This window comes from Drosophila suzukii, chromosome X (assembly GCF_043229965.1).
Source record: "Drosophila suzukii chromosome X, CBGP_Dsuzu_IsoJpt1.0, whole genome shotgun sequence".
NCBI classification, from domain to species: Eukaryota; Metazoa; Arthropoda; class Insecta; order Diptera; family Drosophilidae; genus Drosophila; species Drosophila suzukii.
The window spans coordinates 5,382,217-5,402,335 of NC_092084.1; the positions used below are offsets into that span (position 1 = coordinate 5,382,217).

The following is a 20,119-nucleotide window of genomic DNA, read 5'->3' on the forward strand; positions in this document are numbered from 1 at the left end:
CATTGGTATGCACTGCACTCGTCCGTCCACTCATAAAAGGAGGGGAGATGAGAGCCCCCCCCCCCCCCCTCGTAATCCCAAAACATATACTTAGAAGTGCGCACGGATACGGAGATCCTGGGAGATACAGGCAACAATAAACAGGAAGGCACAACGGGAAAAGCCAACAAACGAGCCAAAGAATGCCTCGCAGGATGCTGAAGGAGTCCGAGTGGCAACATAAACTGAATAAAAAATAATTAAGCCACTGTTGACGCACTTTTTCGGCACGCTGAGCACGTGACAGGATTCCAAGGGACTTCCTAGGGGGGTTAAGGGGGGTTAACGGGGATGGGGTTGAAGAGCGCAAAGTACAGAGGTGACCATTAAATTGCAGAAGTAGTGTCAAAGGGCACCAATTAAACTTCAAGTTGACAAATGGAGTGGGTTTAACCTTAAAAGTTTTGGGTATCACTTTCCAGTATTGTGTTAGTGCCCTTTAACTTGTAAGCATTATTGCATTTCCCACTATCAATCTATCAAAAAATAAATAGTTAACTAATTCAGAAAAAGCTTGCCTTGATCATTGATATCAAATATCATGTTTATTCATATAATATCATATCATATCATATCATATCATATCATGTCATATCATATCGTATCATATCATATATAAATTAAGAAAGTATTTAGATTAGTTTACACCAAATTAAGTTATCCACCACTTTTTATTTTCAATTAGTTTCTAAATTCCTTGACTTTCTATTCGTCCGATGGCGTTCTATATACTTTGGTAGCATTTAAATGTTTTAGCGCTTTAGATGGACGAGCGTGAAGTTTGCATGGGACTCGGTTCAGTGGCCCCGGGTTTCTCCTTTCTCCGCTGCAGTCCTTCAATTATGCATTCATATTCATCGGATTCTTTTCATATTCCCCTCCATTCCTGACCCACTTCCGGAAGCCCAGTTAGCGACCAAATGAACCAACATGGCTGACGCTGATGACCGTCTGCCATTGCCGTTTTGCCATTTTGCCATTCTGCCATTTGCCGTTTTAGTTGTTTCTCTGTCCGACGCCATTTTGTGACCCCTAATGAATATGAAGAGAAGTTGGCTGCATAATTTAGGGGGGCATACAGGGGCTAGAGTCCCTACCTCCCCACCACCCACCAAGGACATCCAGAAACTGCATTGAATGACATGCGTTTTGGCATCACAGTTTTTACGACTCGACTGCTGGTCAGCTGGTCATAAAAAAAACACGCACAGCTTAACCAAGACAAATGACAAGGAAATGTGTCAGAAAGAGGGTCTGGAAAGGGGGTGGCTGGAACCCAGAAGGTCAAAGGGCGGGGGGCTCAGGAAGTGGGCCAAATTCGGGCGCTCTCTGGAAGTGTGCAATGACAAAAAGGCAACTGATTAAAGTTGCTGATTGAATGGCACGAGGCTAGAACACTCACTAACGCACACACGCATGCACTGAGAAAAATGGGGGTAAAGGTATTAAAAATTGATTGATAATAAATCCTATAGTATTCAGGGATTTTGAATGTCCTTAGACATCAAATAGTTAGTACTTAAAATAAAATTGCATTTGTATAGCACCCAAAATATATCTTTTCCAGTAGTATATAAATCCTATCCTTTTTATCAAGCATACACTCCCATCTTTTAACCTACAATAAATCACAAGAAAATCTTCTAATATTTCTTACTAAATTCTCCCTTGCTTGTCTAGGTACTTTTCGCTCAGTGAATGTCTTCAAAGGATTAAGAAATGTAACTATATAACAAAGAAACTTTAAGATCCCCTTGTATAAGGAATATACCCCCATTTTTACCCTAAAAAATACTACAAAATTCCTTAAAAAATTCTCATGAAGTTCTTATTTTTGCCCTTACTTCTTAGGTACTTTTCGCTCAGTGCACTCTTGCCATAAATAAGTAAATGCAAAAGTCAGAAAGTTGACAGGGACCGGGTAACGAAACGAGGCGCACGTCACTGACTGCGGATGAAGGGCGAAGGCCACTAGGGGAGGGGCTGGTACATGGGTGCCGAAAAGGGGGTTTGGGGGAGCGGCACGCATTTGTCAGGCAAACGGCAAAAGATGTTTGACGCTTTGACAGCTGTGGCAGCGGCAGTGACAGCGGCAGAGGTAGACGCAGAAATCAAACAAGAAATATGCGCGTCGATTCGCCGCTTTCGTCACTAGACGAAGGTTTTTGGGGGTTACGGAGTTTTCCTTTTCTTTTTTTGGGCAGGGGAAATGGAACGTCATCTTCAATGGGACATTTCCACTTTGTCAGCCATCATCGTACTTGTCGTCGTCGCCGTCATCGTCAATGGTCGCCAGGGACTGTTCGCCATGACGACGTCTGCTTTTCCTCGTTTTACCGCTTTCCCCGATTTCCCCATAACTCGGTTGCACACCCCCTTGGAATACATTGAAGCCCCCGTACCCAAAACAGGTCCTTCCTTCTTTTTTTTTTTAGCTACAGACCACCTAACCCCATGACGGGTCTTTCAAATATATTTCACTGCACGTTCTCCTGCCACTTAGGAACGCTTTTCGGTTATTTTTAATATGAGTACGTGACTCTTTTCCTCCGCCACTTTGCCGGCGGGGAATGGGTGAAAAACAGGGATATAGCCTTTTTTTAGGCCATAGCCTAATTGAATGCAAGGCTCAATCGAATGGCAGAGATCGGCTGGATTTATGAATGACACCATTCAGAGCGGAAGCCCAAAAACTAAGCTACCTAAAAATAAAACACGGAACATTTGAGCGTTTCATTTATTATATTTTTATCTAATTTTATAGAATTTAAGAGTATACAATTTAGGGATTTATTTTTGGGCGAATTTCCAGCACTAAAGATACCGATTATAGTGCCATCAGAACCTCCATCTTTGTGGCCTTTTCAAGTGGGCCAGAAACAACAAGTCCTACAAGGACTTACACTCTTAAATCCTTAACAATGGCAGGGGGTGAAATGGAATTGTATCTTTAAGCCGGAATGCAGCGCCCAGAACTGAGAAACTGACCGGGTAAGGAAATGGATGCCCATCCCATTGCCCATCCTTTCGAGGCCAGGGTTTTCCAAAATTTGGCAGCCACACCAACACACAAACTCGGACATAGACACCAGTGCAGACGTAAAGTACAAATGTGCCAAATGATAACATTTTTGGGTCACCCCGCCCCCAGTCCACGTATCCCATGGACCAAACTAGCCGCCGAAGTCGAATCTGCATCCTCGTGCTAATACATATGTGCAGGCACTAAGAGAAAACGTCTAGTATAACTAGGAGATGTGATGGAAAATGTCTTGAAATTTGGAGTATTAAGAAAACCATGAAGGGTTAACGGGGAAATATATTATGAGCAGAGAATCGTACTAATATTAGGAACAAAGTATAAAGCACTTTAACCCGTTACCCGGGCTTAGGAAATAACTCTGCCGGCACACGTACAGCGCACAACGGCAGTCGTCACACACACATAGATAAGCTGTCCTGTGCAAAATACGCACACAAAAAAAAGGCAAAATACATATATTTCTTTGTTAAGGTCCCTAAGACTGTTCAAATTTATTGGGAATTATAAAATCCCACAATTTTATAGCATTTACTTAATTTAGACCCGTTTTTTTGCTCTCTGCACTGAGCCTTTTAGCTCCTTGGGCAAATTTGGCCAACTGCTCGGTGTTTTGGTGCCGGTGCGTGTGTCGGATTGCATTCCTTGAATGCTCATTTACCCCGCTCTCACTGCGCTTTTACTGCCGCACCCACACCGCCACACACACCACACACTCACACACTCACACACACACACATCGAAGCCAGCGAAAGAGAGGGCGAGAGATTTTTCTGTTGCTGTTGATGCGATTTTATGTATTTCCATGATGCGCTTATTCGACTACGGCATTATCCTGGCGAAGCCACGCAGCGCTTTCCATGCATACAAATTGCTAAATTATTTAAGCAGCGACAACGGCCCAGTTCAGTCGAAGGGGAGAAAAGCTGGAGGAGAACCAGGAGGAGAACCATGAGGAAAACCAGGAGGAAAAGCCGGGTCTAAATCAGGGGGATGGGGCAGGGCAGTTGCTATTAGTCCAAGTTGTCCTGTGCGGTAAGTCCGTTGGTCAAGGGAGGTTGCCTTTGGGAGGGAAGTTATGGGGCCTGCAGGAGCTTAAGGACACGCACGTATGTGTGTGTGTGTTTGCGGCCAGGCCAATAATAAATAAGTGGCCAAAAGCGTAGCATACTTTTGTGCGCCGTTAAACTTTCTGCGTAAATTCAGCGTTCATCATGGCTAACTTCGTTTCCTTTTTGCCCCCTGACCCCGCCCTCCCTTTCCCTTTGCTGCTGCCATTACATACAATTGCTTGCTGTCACACACATATATACACTCAGAGAAAAAGTAGATATCATTACAATTCACATAAATTATTTTTCAAAATATACAAAATACACAAATAAATATGTTATAAAATATCACTAATATTTCTAGGTAAGCAAATGTAAAATTCTTAGCAAAGCCATCTTTTCCAGTGCATTTTTAAATTTTCAATTTCATAGCAGGTCTGTCTGTTAATAAAGAATTTTCCCAAATTTCTGATAACCTTGAGATAATATTAAAATGCTATGTAAAATTGATTAAGTCACTGCATATTTTTGCCAGTGCACACACGCACACACTCGCAGGCAGTGGCCACCAGAGTTGGACAACTTGAACATGGGCTCCTGGCCTGCTGGCGGTTACGCGGTCACTGGGCCAGTGGTCACTGTACCGGAGACACCATACGCATTCAATTCAATTTGAAATTCATGGCATTAACTTTAACTTCAACTTAAGTCCGCCGCATGCAACTTGATAAAATGTCTGTGAGAAGGAGTCCTGCGGAAAATAAAAAGGGGCGGTGGGCGGAGGTCCTGGGGGCGTGACCACTGCAGTGAAGGCTTCTAACTTAGTTTGTGTGCGTTGATGTTTTCCTTTTATGCTTGCAGTTTCATAATTTGATTGCATACTTTTCGGGACGCCCATTAACACGATACGTGTGTGCGTGTATGCGTGTGTGTATCTGTGTGTGAGTGAGGGCTTTTAGCTAGCTAATTGCGGCCAATTGGCAAAAACAAAACCACCGCAAAAATTGCACAAAAATTCAACATGTACTGCAATGCAATGTATGTTTTTAACTCAACCAGAAAAAGACAAACCAGAAATATTCACAAATTCTGTCGGCGAAAAACTATGGAGAAAGAGCGCAGCTATATAGTTATATATTTATGCTAACTAGTTTGAAGCAGTGGCAGCTGCATAAACAATTCCCTGCGACTCGTTCAACTTCCATGGACCAACTCGGGGTGAACAAATTTCGGTAATTAAACTACATGCATTCGCCAATTGCAGGAAAGGGAAATTTTCAAGGGGGGAGGCAGTGCGGTAACATCGCATTTGTTCACAAAAACATTGATTGTTCTTAATTGCGAAATGGATGGCTGATAAACTCGTTGGATGCCACAGCATAATAGTTACAATCGATGCTAATGAATGGCCGGCAGAGAATGTTTAAAAACGGAAAAGATCAATCGACAAATGATTTCGTTTCTATTGAATCGTTTTACAGGAAATCAATGAAATTTGTTTTGAAATATATATGATTTTAAAAATAATGCACGTAATATTACCTGACTAAATTAAACATTTTTGCATAATTAAAAAAATAATAATCCGCAAACTAAACCACAATACAAATTATTCCCACTCTGGGAAGGCCTTCATAAGCACTCAAGAACCCCTTCCTAATAGCTTCCCATTAAAAATGCAGCACTTCATTGTGCCCGAGTTTCAATAAAATAGTTTCGGCTATTAATATGAATTGATTGCGAGGCGAAACTGTTGCAAGTTTAATAAGGCAATCAATCTGCAGTATTTATGAGCCGCAAAAGGGGCAATCAATCGGGTAATTGCATGTATAGATATCCTGGATAGTTTTGCAGACGACGACGGCGACCAAAGAAATTAAACCAATTACCACATGTGGTGTTGGATTTAAGGCATCCCCGAGAAGCTGGCAAATATGAATATAAATAAAGTTGCCGGCTATTTGCTGGCAGACTGAGCCAACTTTATTGCTCTCCTTTGGCCACGTTGGCCACTTGAGGCCTCGAGGAACTTCCAACTTCAAATCACGTCGCTTTATTAGTTCAACTTTCATCGTTCGTCGATTTTTCAGGTCCCCAGATCCCAGCCCGCTTTTCCAGTGGGTGGTGGTACTGGATGGGTCTGGGTGGTTCGACTCACCTATTGACGTTTATTGAATCAAAAACGTTCGATTCACCGCCGCCGCTGCTTTGCTTTTAGTTCAGTTCGGTGGGATTTTCCGCTTCAACTTGGTGCTTTGTTGCGGCGCCGTGAAAAAAGGGGGAACACTGCGAGAAATTTCTGTGCATCGTTACATTTTTTAATTCATTCCTTAATGGTTACAAATCTTTGGCCTTATCATCATTTCAGTGGAGAGCAGCGAAACCGTGTAATTGTAGCCATTAGCGGTACCCCAATGAATTCCGTTTCGGTGAGGAGCAAAGCCATCCGCATGGTACTTCCCATTGAGCGAACTGCAATTCAAGGAGTCTGTTTAAATACATTCCATATGAGATTACGTTTAGTTAGGTTACCTATATCCACATTCAGCGAACCACCAGCCACCACTGTGCGTTTTGGCGCAATCCCTAGGAATAAGGTCATTATCCCGGTCGAAAGTGGAGAACTTCTTGTTCTTGTTCCAGAACATAGAGTCCCCGGCTGTACCAGAACGGAAGGCCAAATTAATTATCTTGTACAATGCCTCCTCATTGCCGATTTTAAAATCATCGTAATAGGCATATTTGGTGGTTCCATTAGCGTCGCCAAGTTTAATTACGAGCTCACAAGGTCGTTGATCTGTCATCAGGTATAGTTTTTCCAGGCCGATGAAGAACTCTTTGCGTACATCTCCGAATCCATTCTTATAGCTCTCCCAGTCGCGTGTGAAGTTCTCAGATCCATCGATACGCCTTTGGATCGTCATCCAGCCTTCCTCATTGCAGGCAGCCTCGAAGTTCCTTAGTCCGGGAATTTTCACTCTGTAAATGCCACTTTCACTGCCAATGGGGCATCGGTCGGTACCATTGGCGGTCAGAGGTTGATCGGTAATCTCATATAGCTCTTCGGAAACCGATCTGATATGATCTTCCAAGCCTTTGATTACTTGATCCTTCTTCTCGAGCTCCTCATCTCTATCACTTATAATTATATCTTTTCCCTTAATGTTCTCGAAACAGTCCTTAATTTGATCATTTCTTGCGTGAAGTAAAGAGACAAAGGAACCGACCCTCGATACAATGTCTTCAGTGCTTTTCTCTTTAATACTTCCAGCCTCCATAACGATTTCTTCACTGCTGAAAGTCAGCTCGATTAGGAGCAAAGACGACAGGGAAATCACCAAGAAGATCGACTTCATTATGCTGACCACTGGAAAATCAGTATTAAACTGAATGATACGAAGAGCATTGGCACAGTTTATATAGACGCCACATAATTCGCCAGTTTTATTAAAACTTATTTAAGATAACAATACGGTTAACATAAGAATTCCCGAAATATGACCTACTTAGATTATAAGCTCATAATTATCAGCTGACCTATGTTGACAGTGTGTCTCATAGCTAGGCTTCCAAATAATTCATTAATCTTATTAAAAGCGCGGACAAAATTCATAGAAAATCTATAAATGCCGGAGATAAGACTTTAGAATCTCATGTTGCTCATCAGGGTAATAAAATTGTTCGTCGCTGCGATTTCATATAAATTATTAAAAATAATGAATGCCTATTATACATGCGATTTTTCCATGTGCAGGGAAAATGTTTGCGCGAAGTGGAAAAAACAAAAGAGATTTCCCCACGGAGCGTGTGCTCAGCAAACTGCTAAGCCTTTCAGCTCCATCGTTGCCCACATCCACATCCACATCCACATCCACATCATCCACTTCCACATCTAAAACACACATCCAAACACCCGGCAAACATTTCAAATCGCCGGGTCATGATTCAAGCACTCAGTCAGCTGTATTTTATTGAATTAGGGCGGAGCACAGAGCACGGAGCACAGACTGCAGTATGCTGTTCGAGGGGCGGATCGGATCGGCTGGGATCGGATCGGCTTGGGGTTGGGAATTTCAGGAAGGGGGGGGGGTACCTATAGGGGGGCGCCACAACAAATGCGACGCCTGGGGCCACAGCTCCGATATGGATGCAGAAGCTCCAGGTCCTTTGGTCCTTTGGTCCTTTTCCACTCCCATATTAAGGGGCATGTGTGTGTGGCCCACAGCCCCCAATAACTTCATAAATCAAAGCGTTTGCTCAGTCATTTTTAGAATTTGTTTGCCACTACGCTGCATTGCAAACAAATCCCCGGCCAGAACAACTCTTTCGAGAATGCAAATCCCCCGCACGCCACTCCCCTTGCCATTGTTTTTTCACTGATTTTTCTGGCGCTCGCTTTTATGGCCATCGATGCAGGGTATATTCGATCGATTCCGCACTAACTGATATACTTTATTCTAACTCTAAATGGTATTTTTATATGGGAAATTTTGTATATGGAACAAGTTTTGGTATGAGGGAATAATTGTACCTTTTTTTCCTCATTGTTATGTTGTTTTTTTGTAAAGGAAGCTATGTTAGTATGGGAGAAAACAAGAAAATGTCCACACGATTCATGTTTTTCAGTGTAGAAAACTGTGTAGATAAGGAAAAGTTTATTTTCATATGATTGTATAGGTTCTTGAACTTGAAATTTGTTCAATGTTATTCATAAATAAATAAAATAAAGCTACCCGAAAAGAGCTTTGAAGTAAAGAAATTACCTCATCTGTTTACATAAAATGTTACCAACTAGCTCTCCTTATATATTTGTATAAAATTACCTTATCTAAAAACATGAGAGAACGCTTCAGTCGACTATCAAACACCCGTTAATCAAGTAACAAACTTCAAAATTAATATTCCTTGTGGGCGGATAGCTTGCGCTGCGCATGAATCTCTAGAATCTGCATGCTTAATCCCAACTTGCTAGCTCCTACAGTTTAACCTTATGTGATGACTTCCTCTCTCTTCAAATCTCACTTATCTAGGGAGCCCAGATTCCTTCTTCCAGGGCATCCAAGGTTCGAGTCCCTGGGCCATTGCGTAACTCCTTTGTCCCGTCCCATTTGGACCTCCGCTGTTGTAGTAATTGCTCTGGTTGCATTTTTTTTCCTGTTTTTGTTGCCTGTTTTTTGCGTTACCTTTGGCAGAGGAATGTTTGCCTGTTTGCTAGATGTTCGTTTGTTGGTTTCGGTTCTTTGGCAATGCCATTCACATTCGCATTCAGATTCCCAATGCCATTGCCGTAAGCCCATGCCCATTTCTCCCGCCCCCATTCAGTGATTTAAATTACAATTGTGGGTGGTAAATGGAGCAGGAGGAGAAAAAGGAGGAGCAGTCTGTTCATCGATGTGTCGCGTGTGACATTGTCATTTGTTTAAGCTTTATTAATGGTTTTTTGGCTTTGTGCTGCGCAGTGTGGCGAAATGGGGAATCGGGTATGCGGAATGCCAAATGCCAAATGCGAATTGTGGGCGGCCCCCTCAAAAGTAGGCAACACTTTTTGTCCTCGCCGAGTGCTCTCTAATTAGTGCTTGTTTACGGGGCCTGAGAACTCTTGACAGCCGGCGCCTTCAAGTATCCAAGCAAGTTTTGCAAAATACGATTTGCATATTAAAGCTAAGTTTGGTAAGGATGGTTGGCTACAAGGGGTGGGGGAAATGGGATGTTAGAGCAGCCAGGCGAACTCATTGAAATTGAACGGAAATTTTGCGCCCAAGTTGAGCGAAAGTTGAGCAACTTTTTCTCGTTTCTTGTTTTTCATGTTTATGGATTTATATTTTTTCTAGCCACTTGCCTTTCACATTTCGCATTGCTTGTTGTTCCAGCCCCGGCTTTCTATTTGCAGATTATATTTTGTATTTCGCCCGGGCCGCCACTTCGGTTCGGTTCAGTCCATTCCTTAGCCGCTCTCGTATTTTATTTACACGCTCGCTTTGACTTGCCCGTGGAACAATGAATGTCACTTTGGTCTAGACCCCAGACATTGCCCTCGGCGCTGCGGCTGGAACGGGTTCCTGTCGCACATCCTGGGTGGGGATAAAGCCGAAGCAGGCATACCCTTTGGCCACCCATGGTGCCTTCTAGTATTTTGGGGCAGCTCTGGACTTTCCCATTTATTTAGCCATATAATGTGATATACTATGATATGATGTGATATTAAATGGTACGATATCATGTTATATGATATAACATCATATAACTATGATATAATATGATATCATGTTATATGATAGGATATATATAATACATAATATGATAGGATATATAATATGATATGATATAATATGATATTATTAATGATAATGATATCATGACATGGTGATATAACAACAAAGCTTTGAAGATTAAACTATTTTTGTACCTCTTAAAAATCTTATTTCAGCGTTGTTTAAATAATATCAGATAGATTTACAGCTTACAATTACTTATTGGGCATTAAATAAAATATTTATACACCATATCATATGAAATATTATATGCAGTGTTCCGAGAAATGGTGAATGGGAAACCCCGATCTTGATACATTTCCAATTTGATGCATATAAATCTTTTCGCTTTCCACGGAAGATATGTATTTGCTGTGAGTTTTTCGCTTATGATTGAGTGAACCTGAACCTGTTGCCCCCGGTAGAGTAATCGCCTCAAATATTTTCGTGTATAACTTTTGTTTGTGCCGATCCGGTGGCCAGGGGCTGCGGCTACAGAGGGGGTAGTGGGTAGGGGGTAGTTGGGACAATACACACATGTACGTAGATACGTATTGTAGGGAGTGTGTGACCTGGCCTGGGGTCACACGTGAAACGGGGTAAGCTTATAAGTTTATAAAGTTGCGGATGGACGCACGTGTCGTTGTTTTTTCAACGCTCAGCTCGGCACAACTCAAGTTTTTTATTTATTTTTCTTTACCATCGATGCGGCTGACCTTTTGCTGTTGACTCTGACCCCTGCCCCCTGCCCCCTGCCACTACCCTGGGTTTCCGGTTACCCCCGTTACCGATTCCGTCCTTCGACGCAGCAAAGGATTACATTTTTGCTGCCTCTCGGGACAAAGGACATTTGAAGAAAGGCATTTCCCGCTCCGCATGTCGCAATCGGATTTATCGCGTTACGCATACGCACCGCTGCCAACCTGTCCCCTCATCCTGCCATCAACCATCAATTTATCGTCCTGTTTATGGTCATTTTACATGGCCAAAGCGTTAATTAAGCCCACTTGGCTGAAACTGTTGTTGTTATTGCTATTACCATCTCCGCTCCTGTGGAAGGAGTTCAGTTCAAGTATCCCCCATGACAACCCCCCTCCTTTCTGTTTGCCTGCGCCCCTGTGTTTGTGCAAGTGAATCGATTATTCATCGAATATGCTAATGGCCAAATCACTGGGCCCCACTAAAATCCCCAATTAAGGGCTGTAATTGCAGTCCACGCAACTTTTTGGCACTCATTAAATATAACTGCTTGGTTGGCCAAAGCCAGAACTAATATTTTGAGTGCGAATTGATTTTTAATAGGAGTTTCGTTAACTTTTCGGTATCACAGATACAGATGGTTTAAGCCTTACTTATATGTGTTTGCCTTGGAATTGGAATAATTTCTAAAGAACATTAATTGAACAAAAGCTTTGGCGATTTGTCAAAGTATAATAATAAAGCCACCACCTGCCGTGAACTCTGGTCATAAACTAATAATCTCAGTCGAATGCCTTTGTGGTCATGTCCTTCCTGAGGACATCCTTCTGCAGTCTTTGAACTGCCGGGGGGAGGGGTGCTGGGGGGCATTGCTTATTTTTGGTCCCTTTCTTTGCACTCTCGCACAATGAAATCGCTGAAATTCCTTGCCAATTTTATAAACAACAATGAACAGGCAAGTGTCGGTGGCATCGTGTTGATGCCAATACTGGGGCGATCCGGGATCCCAGGATCCAGCTAGCCCACATTCCACTTTCTGCATTATTCTGCTTGTTAAACAGTTGACGGTGGCCTTTGACTGGCGACGCCAAATACTACCAAAAACACCAACAAAAGGGCTAACAGAAAAAGCAAAAAAGGCAAAAAAAAGCTGAAAAAGAGGAAAAACACCATCGTACAGAAATGCAGAAACAAAAAATGATGGCTTGACTTTCAATTGCACAAGGACAACAGGAGCGGCAGGACGAACAGCCAGCAACCAGCGGCAATCAACAAACAACACAGCATCGCCGACAACAATAAAAGGCTCAGTGGGTGGGGGTCCTGCCAAGGGGGGTTGTGGGAGGGGTGGTTATAAGGGGGAGGGGGGCATCAAAATCAATTCGAGTACGGAAACTGCTGCAGTTGTTCAGTTGAACGGCCTGGACACACAGAGCCTGCAAAAGTGGCAGTGGAAACGGAGAGACCTCACTGCCAAACAGAAAGAGCACTGCAAAAAAAAGATGAGGTTAAATTTTAAAAATCTACTTAAATAATAAATACATTAAATACAACATCTTTAGTATCCCTCTGCAAAATAATTTAATTTTACATTCGATTTTGCTGAAAATAAGTATTTCTTGGTATATTTTTTAGAAATTTAAATGTTAATGTTCAAGATCGAACTTCGTTATATGTATAAATTTTCATGAACCAGTTTTCAATCAAATTTCTGTTTAGTTTACGATTGGTTCTAACCCTATAAAATATAATCTCCTATGGCTCTGTGAAACCTTCAATGATATCAAGCCAAACATAATTCAAAGTATACAAAAACCTTGTAGATTAAATACCAGCTTTAAGTATTTATTTAAGTCAAGAAAGAAATAAGCTGTATGAAATAGTCATTTTGATCCTTAAGATTGTTATACATCATATGCGTTAGGGTAAAAAACAATGATTGGTAAAGTTTTACTTTAAAATCATTTTAATTGAGTAAGCTTTTAATTTTGTCCAAAAAAAGTGGTGACATTTTCTACAGTGCTCTATTTTAAATGGTTTTTAAGAATTGTTTTTAAGTTTATTTTTTTTAAACAGACACTAAGCACTTTTTTTTCAGTGATCTGTAGTCATTCCCGGATAGGATTCCCATTGTTTTTAGTGTTGTGGTTTTTGTTGTTGCTCAGCAGGCTCTGCAGATTATGCATCGATATAAATGAATTGGTGGAGTCAAAAAAGGATGCAAAAAGGATGCACATGCGTTAAGGGAGAGAAAGGGAGAGAAGAGAACGCGTGACAGAGAAGGCTGCCACCGCACAACATGAAATCAACTTTAGTGGCTGAAATTTGAATTTAGATTGAAAGCAGATTGCGAAGTGACAAAAGACTAAGGATCCCCTTTGAAGATCAATCATTGCATATGAACAAAAAAGAAATTTTATTTTTTTATTTATTTAAGCTGTGAAACTTTTAGCACGATCAAAAGCAAATATTCGAAATATTCGTAATAAGATATCGTTCTATAATAAATAAAGCAAAGTGAAATACAAATGGCAGATATGAAATGAAAGCAGCGGAATAAATTCGTACTTTCCCAATCGGGATGAGTCCAAAAATGATTCGAAGGCTCTAAGACTGAGCCATTTCTTAGCCCACAGCTCATTCCCGAACCCGATCAGGTTCGGACCCCAAAAGGAAATCAATTCAAATTAGATGAAAATTATAGTTGAAATGGCCGGGGGCACCCTGCCGCCAATCTCTCCCCAATCTGATTAACACTTTGCAGCCGGGGGGCAGATAAAGAAATCGATTTGCCAACACCCACGTAATCAGGGCAGCCGGGAATGGGAATCGGATTCGGAATCGGAATCGGAATCCGAAGCGGAATCGAAATCGGAATAGGAATCGAAGCAAAGGGAAGCAAAGGGACGACTCGCTGACCACCAGTTGCCCATTTGGTGGCCAGCAACTGATTACAGTCTAATAAGTATGCGTGGGGCGTGACCGAGGGTCCTTTGTTAATAGGTCTCCAAAGGGTCACACACACACACACACACTGCCCGCACTGCGGTCATAAAAGGGCGAAAAAGAGAGCAGACTCCAGGAGCTGGGATGGCGACTCCCAAAAGGGAATACAAATTGAAGGCCACAAAACGAAATCTTAACAATAAAATGAGTTCAAAAGTTACGCATCTAGAAAAAAGGCAGCAACAGCAACCAAACAAATGCCAAATCGAACAGATGCACTGGGAAAAAAGACTTTAGATATACATATATATTAAGGTATGCATATATTAAGAAATACATCCATAATTTCAAAAAGTTAGGCATAATTCGTCTTAAAGTAGTTACAGATAAATCTATTAATGATTCTGTAAAATACAAAACCCTAATACATTTTTGATGTACCTATATAATAACAATTTGAATCATCGAAATAAGTTTAAGCAAATTTTCATTAAGTGTACTCACATGCACACACAGCGATACCCATTTGCTCCCCTTTTTTTGTTGAGAGGGGAATCTTGGCATTTTGATTTTGATGTGTTCATTTGCACTTGTCCTCACTCCCACCGATGATAAATTAAATTTAAACTGATAATAAAAGAAGGAAATTTACGAGCCAATAAGACAGGGGGAGTTTGGCCTTGAGATTCGGGTCGGCCCACCACACAAATAAATAATAACAAAGGGCCAAGCCAACAACTGGCTGACGGGAAAGGAGCAGCAACTTCAAGTCCTCAGCGATGGGGATGTGTGGCAGGGAGGTCCTGGCAAAGGACAAAGGGATGGGGGCAGCGGGGGCAGCGAGGGAGGGAGCCAAAACCGAGATAAGGACAAGACAAGTGCAGTGCGAGATAAACTTAACAAACGAAGTCAACAGCAACCAGACAGGCAGTTGGGTGCGGGGTCCACGGAGGTCCTTGGAGGTCCTTTCAGGGGCGGAGGTGGGGGTCTAACCCCAAAGAGGAAGAGGAAGAGCAAGAACAATGGCATTGACAATGTTTAGCACATGAGAGCACAGGACCAGCAGTAAAGTAAGTAAGGGAAAAAAAGGAGAAAATAAGGAGCAGGAGCAGTTGGGTCATAACAACAGATTCCAACTGCTTAGTGGATACTTATCCTGGCGAGCACACACACAGATACTCACAGATACTCACAGATACACACCGATCCCCACACAAACAATCAAACGTTAAGGTATATTACGTATACGTAATACGTATACGTAATGTTTGCTTAACGCGAGCGCACGGCGACAAAGAGATTAGAAATCTCACAAAGCACAGCCAGCCAAATCCGACTTCAATTTAAGCTTTTGTCAGCGAAAAGAAGGGCGAAAAAAATACCATCCACCAAAAAAGGGGGGTATGATAAAGCAGAGGAGAATGAAGGAGTGCACTTGGCCAACAAATGGAATTAAATTCGCCACTTACCAACTCGCTGGAGGGAAAACTAATCTGGTTGCACTGAAGTTGAGGGAAATGTCTTGTTCTGGTTTGGCTCCGACCGCTCTAATTGATTTAAATTGGTTTCCCAGCCATTCTTTGATTACTTTCAATCGATCGTTTTGTGTGGATCAACTAAGCTGCCGGGCTTTTTCGTTTTTACTTGTTCTGATTTGTGGAGAAAACAGCACCAAAATCATTGAGTTCCCAAGCCAAAGGTATTTACGCTCGAAAAGGATATGGAAAATTTGTTTGGAACTAAATTAGGTTTTGAAATCACTTTAAAACGCACCTGAGAGTATGCAACAGTTATAAGCTCTTTAAAACATAAGATAATCTATTTTTGTTGCATACTTTTGTGCAGCTTTTTCTGCCCTGCTTTTTCTAATTAAAAGCTATTGATATTTTAATTCATCCATTTGTTGGTGTTCATCTTACGTTTCTTAATTTGATTTTCTTAGTCGCTTGCTCTTTCAATTTTTTACTGCATTTCGCTCATTTTTCAGCTTGTCCTACTTTGTTGCCCCAGTGATTAAATACATTTTTAATTTACTTTTATACCTCCCCGGCTATTTCATTCGATCAGTGCGTATCTTTTCCGATTCCTTTTTATGCTTCCGCTACCGCTGGCTGCCATTCGAGTGACCCCCAGTCCGTATCCTTTTTAAGGGGTGCCGAAAAGTATGCTAAATGATTTCATTTAACCAGCAAATGACACCGACACCAGTGCACCAACACACCAACACGCGGAAAAGTACAACAACAACAACAACTAGGGCAGCAGATGTGAAGTACGCAGAACGGCGGCGAAAACGAATGTAATTGCAGCAAATGAATAAATGAGGCGAGGCAGACGAAAGCCACCGCTCTTCCTTCGAAGGACCCCCATCCTGCGAACCCCCCCCCCCCCCCCCCTGAAAAACCCTCCTCATTTTCCGCCATCTGGCTATGGATGTATGGGTGTGTGATGCTCGAATGCAACGCATGTTTTGCCGCTTATTGCCCCAGCAACAACAACAACAACATAAGGGCAGACAACGAGAGAAACAAGAACAAAATGAAGGAAAATTATGGAAAAAAGGCGACGGTAAAAAGCTACCAGCTAGGTGATACCTCTTAATGAAATTAAAAAATTTGTAATTTGTCAAGAATTAAAAATTTTATCTTTTTTTGACCAATTTTCGGATTTTTTGTAAGGGGTTACATCGCTTTTTTTTGCGAAAATTGGCAAAAATTAAACGTTTTCAGCTTTGAATGCCAATCGATTGTAAATTAAACAACGAGCTCAACGAGGTATGACATTCCTCATTCTGACCTTTATTTTTGTTTTTGTAGCCAAAAAACTCAATTTTTTTGCGAAAAAAAATCCAGAATTCTCTCAAAAATACGATATTCAGATTTTAGTCAAAAATACGACTTTTCCTTCCAGTTTTTCAATCGTAGCTTAGCCAAATCAAGGCGTACAGCTAAAAGACCGACTGTTTTGAACAGCTTGCTAAATATGCTAACGATCCCTATCACTTTAAGGAAAATTTATTTTTTGACCAATTTTCGGATTTTTTGTAAGGGGTTACATCGCTTTTTTTTGCGAAAATTGGCAAAACTTAAACATTTTCAGCTTTGAATGCCAATCGATTGGAAATTAAACAACGAGCTCAACGAGGTATGACATTCCTCATTCTGACCTTTATTTTTGTTTTTGTAGCCAAAAAACTCAATTTTTTTGCGAAAAAAAATCCAGAATTCTCTCAAAAATACGATATTCAGATTTTAGTCAAAAATACGACTTTTCCTTCCAGTTTTTCAATCGTAGCTTAGCCAAATCAAGGCGTACAGCTAAAAGACCGACTGTTTTGAACAGCTTGCTAAATATGCTAACGATCCCTATCACTTTAAGGAAAATTTATTTTTTGACCAATTTTCGGATTTTTTGTAAGGGGTTACATCGCTTTTTTTTGCGAAAATTGGCAAAACTTAAACATTTTCAGCTTTGAATGCCAATCGATTGGAAATTAAACAACGAGCTCAACGAGGTATGACATTCCTCATTCTGACCTTTATTTTTGTTTTTGTAGCCAAAAAACTCAATTTTTTTGCGAAAAAAAATCCAGAATTCTCTCAAAAATACGATATTCAGATTTTAGTCAAAAATACGACTTTTCCTTCCAGTTTTTCAATCGTAGCTTAGCCAAATCAAGGCGTACAGCTAAAAGACCGACTGTTTTGAACAGCTTGCTAAATATGCTAACGATCCCTATCACTTTAAGGAAAATTTATTTTTTGACCAATTTTCGGATTTTTTGTTTTTTTGCGAAAATTGGCAAAACTTAAACATTTTCAGCTTTGAATGCCAATCGATTGGAAATTAAACAACGAGCTCAACGAGGTATGACATTCCTCATTCTGACCTTTATTTTTCTTTTTGTAGCCAAAAAACTCAATTTTTTTGCGAAAAAAAAACCAGAATTCTCTCAAAAATACGATATTCAGATTTTAGTCAAAAATACGACTTTTCCTTCCAGTTTTTCAATCGTAGCTTAGCCAAATCAAGGCGTACAGCTAAAAGACCGACTGTTTTGAACAGCTTGCTAAATATGCTAACGATCCCTATCACTTTAAGGAAAATTTATTTTTTGACCAATTTTCGGATTTTTTGTAAGGGGTTACATAGCTTTTTTTTTGCGAAAATTGGCAAAAATTAAACATTTTCAGCTTTGAATGCCAATCGATTGGAAATTAAACAACGAGCTCAACGAGGTATGACATTCCTCATTCTTACCTTTATTTTTGACCTTTATAAATTTTCAAAAAGACCTGCCTGAATAATGTTGCAAACACCCCGAAGAGTAGGATACACCCTCGAACTCCACGTGCACCGGGTATAAAAATGAAAATGAGCAAATGTAAGCACACAGTGTCTGCCCCTCCCCACCCTAATCCCCGCTCCCTCCGATTTCCGTTCCCGTTCCCACTTTCATTCCCCACACCGTGTTCCGTATATATCCGCCTGATCCCGACGCTATACTACGCCGTACTACCACTCTGGTACGAGTATACTGCCATACCGCTCGACGCCTCTCCCCGGGTGCTTCATAAATTCAAATTTGATTTTCATGTTGATTATGATGCGAGAGATGCGCAGATGATGATGGAAATGAAGATGGCAAATGGCAAATGGCAAATGGTATATGGTGTATGGCAGGCGAGGCCTCCGAGATGGAGCCACAATCAGAGCCAAAGGCACACGGACACACGGCATCCTGATTATTGTCCTGTTGTGCGAGCGAGTGTGTGGGTGCGTTGTCCTTGTGACTCTGCTGCTGCCTGTGTTTTGCATTCCACTTGGATTTTTATTTAAGCTTTTTCCATCGTCTCGTCGCCTCGGTTTACGACTTGAGCGAAACTTGTGAATTGGACTAGCCCGCTACGCTTCGCCCAGAAAGAGACTTTATGTGTTTCGCCACCCAAAAGTGCCATGTATAATATATGGTATATGTGCTATACATAGGCCCATCTCAAAATGTGTCATTTGGCCGAAATCTATTATTGAGTGACATCCGTTGATTAAGTGACTCGGCGATTCCTCTCAAGTTAATGCACTCGTAATTAATGAGAGGGGAGTTACGATATTACAACATAGAACTAATTCCTCTTAATGAGCTCTTGGCATAGATTGCTCATGACAATATTAATGGTGTTCCTTAGGGGGAGGGTATTTAGTGATCTGGTATAATAGAACTGTTTAAAATTGTTCCTAAAAAATCTTTGAAACTGTAACCATAGTGCTTCTGGTTGTATTATTTATTTTTTTTTTTTTGTAGTTACTATGCAACTTTACATATATCCTTCCATAGATATAGACTTACAACTGAAACCCATTTGCTGATTCGGGACACTGCTTAAACTCTTTTCCCATATGCATGACATATAACATTTCGCGTCCATTTGGCTGTCTTCAGCAAAATCTCTGGCTGCAAATGGCCAAGACAATCAAAGACGGCTATAAAGTCAACTGACTTTATTACAGCCCTCCAGTTGGCTCGTTAGCGCGGTTAATGCCCAAAAGCGGTGATGGTGATGGCAGCGATGGCGATGACAGCGACGCATTCCCATCTCGATCTGCCGCTCAGTCTTTATCTGGCACAACCACTTTCGTCGCCGTCGCCATCGCCATCTCCATGTGCATCCTGCATCCTGCATGCTGCATCCTCCGATTGCCATTTCCAGGCCAATCCCAATACCAATACCAATCCACGTCGCACTTGGCCGACAGACACAAAAACAAAACCGAATGGCAGGCGACATATGGACGTCATCGGCCAAAAAGGGGGATTCGGATACCCAATTCCCCCATAACAAGGCGACTGGCGGCAGCTGCTGGCGACACATCCCGATTCCGATTCCGATTCCGACTCCCATCTGTATCCGTACTCCCCATCTCCATCTCCATGCCCATTCCCATTCCCAGAACCACATCCACATTCACTTGGCAAGGCGGGAGACAAAAGACGCTGTTTGCCATGTCCCACGCACCACTGTTAAATTCTGCTGTAAAACTCTCATTCTCAATTACAATTGTAATTGTAAAAGGCAATAATTTGGGACAGGCGA

General features: G+C 41.5%; 1 protein-coding gene across 1 annotated transcript; it reads right to left on the reverse strand.

Annotated features, from left to right (window-relative positions):
- Window positions 1-6,461: 6,461 nt before the first annotated feature.
- LOC108014980 (fibroleukin-like) lies at window positions 6,462-7,525 on the reverse strand. Its single transcript, XM_017081201.3, has 2 exons — window positions 6,664-7,525; window positions 6,462-6,603 (listed from the first exon to the last, which is right to left on the reverse strand). Exons 1-2 carry the CDS (start codon window positions 7,485-7,487, stop codon window positions 6,462-6,464), a joined length of 966 nt encoding a protein of 321 aa, XP_016936690.3. The 5' UTR covers window positions 7,488-7,525.
- Between the last annotated feature and the right edge of the window lie 12,594 nt (window positions 7,526-20,119).

What these genes read in the sequence shown, in the direction of transcription:
- LOC108014980 (XM_017081201.3), bottom strand. Translation starts at nt 7,487, where the DNA reads ATGAAGTCGATCTTCTTGGTGATTTCCCTGTCGTCTTTGCTCCTAATC. An exon ending in TTCGCTGAATGTGGATATAG is followed by an intron (nt 6,604 to 6,663) that starts GTAACCTAACTA and finishes CTTGAATTGCAG; the next exon opens with TTCGCTCAATGGGAAGTACC.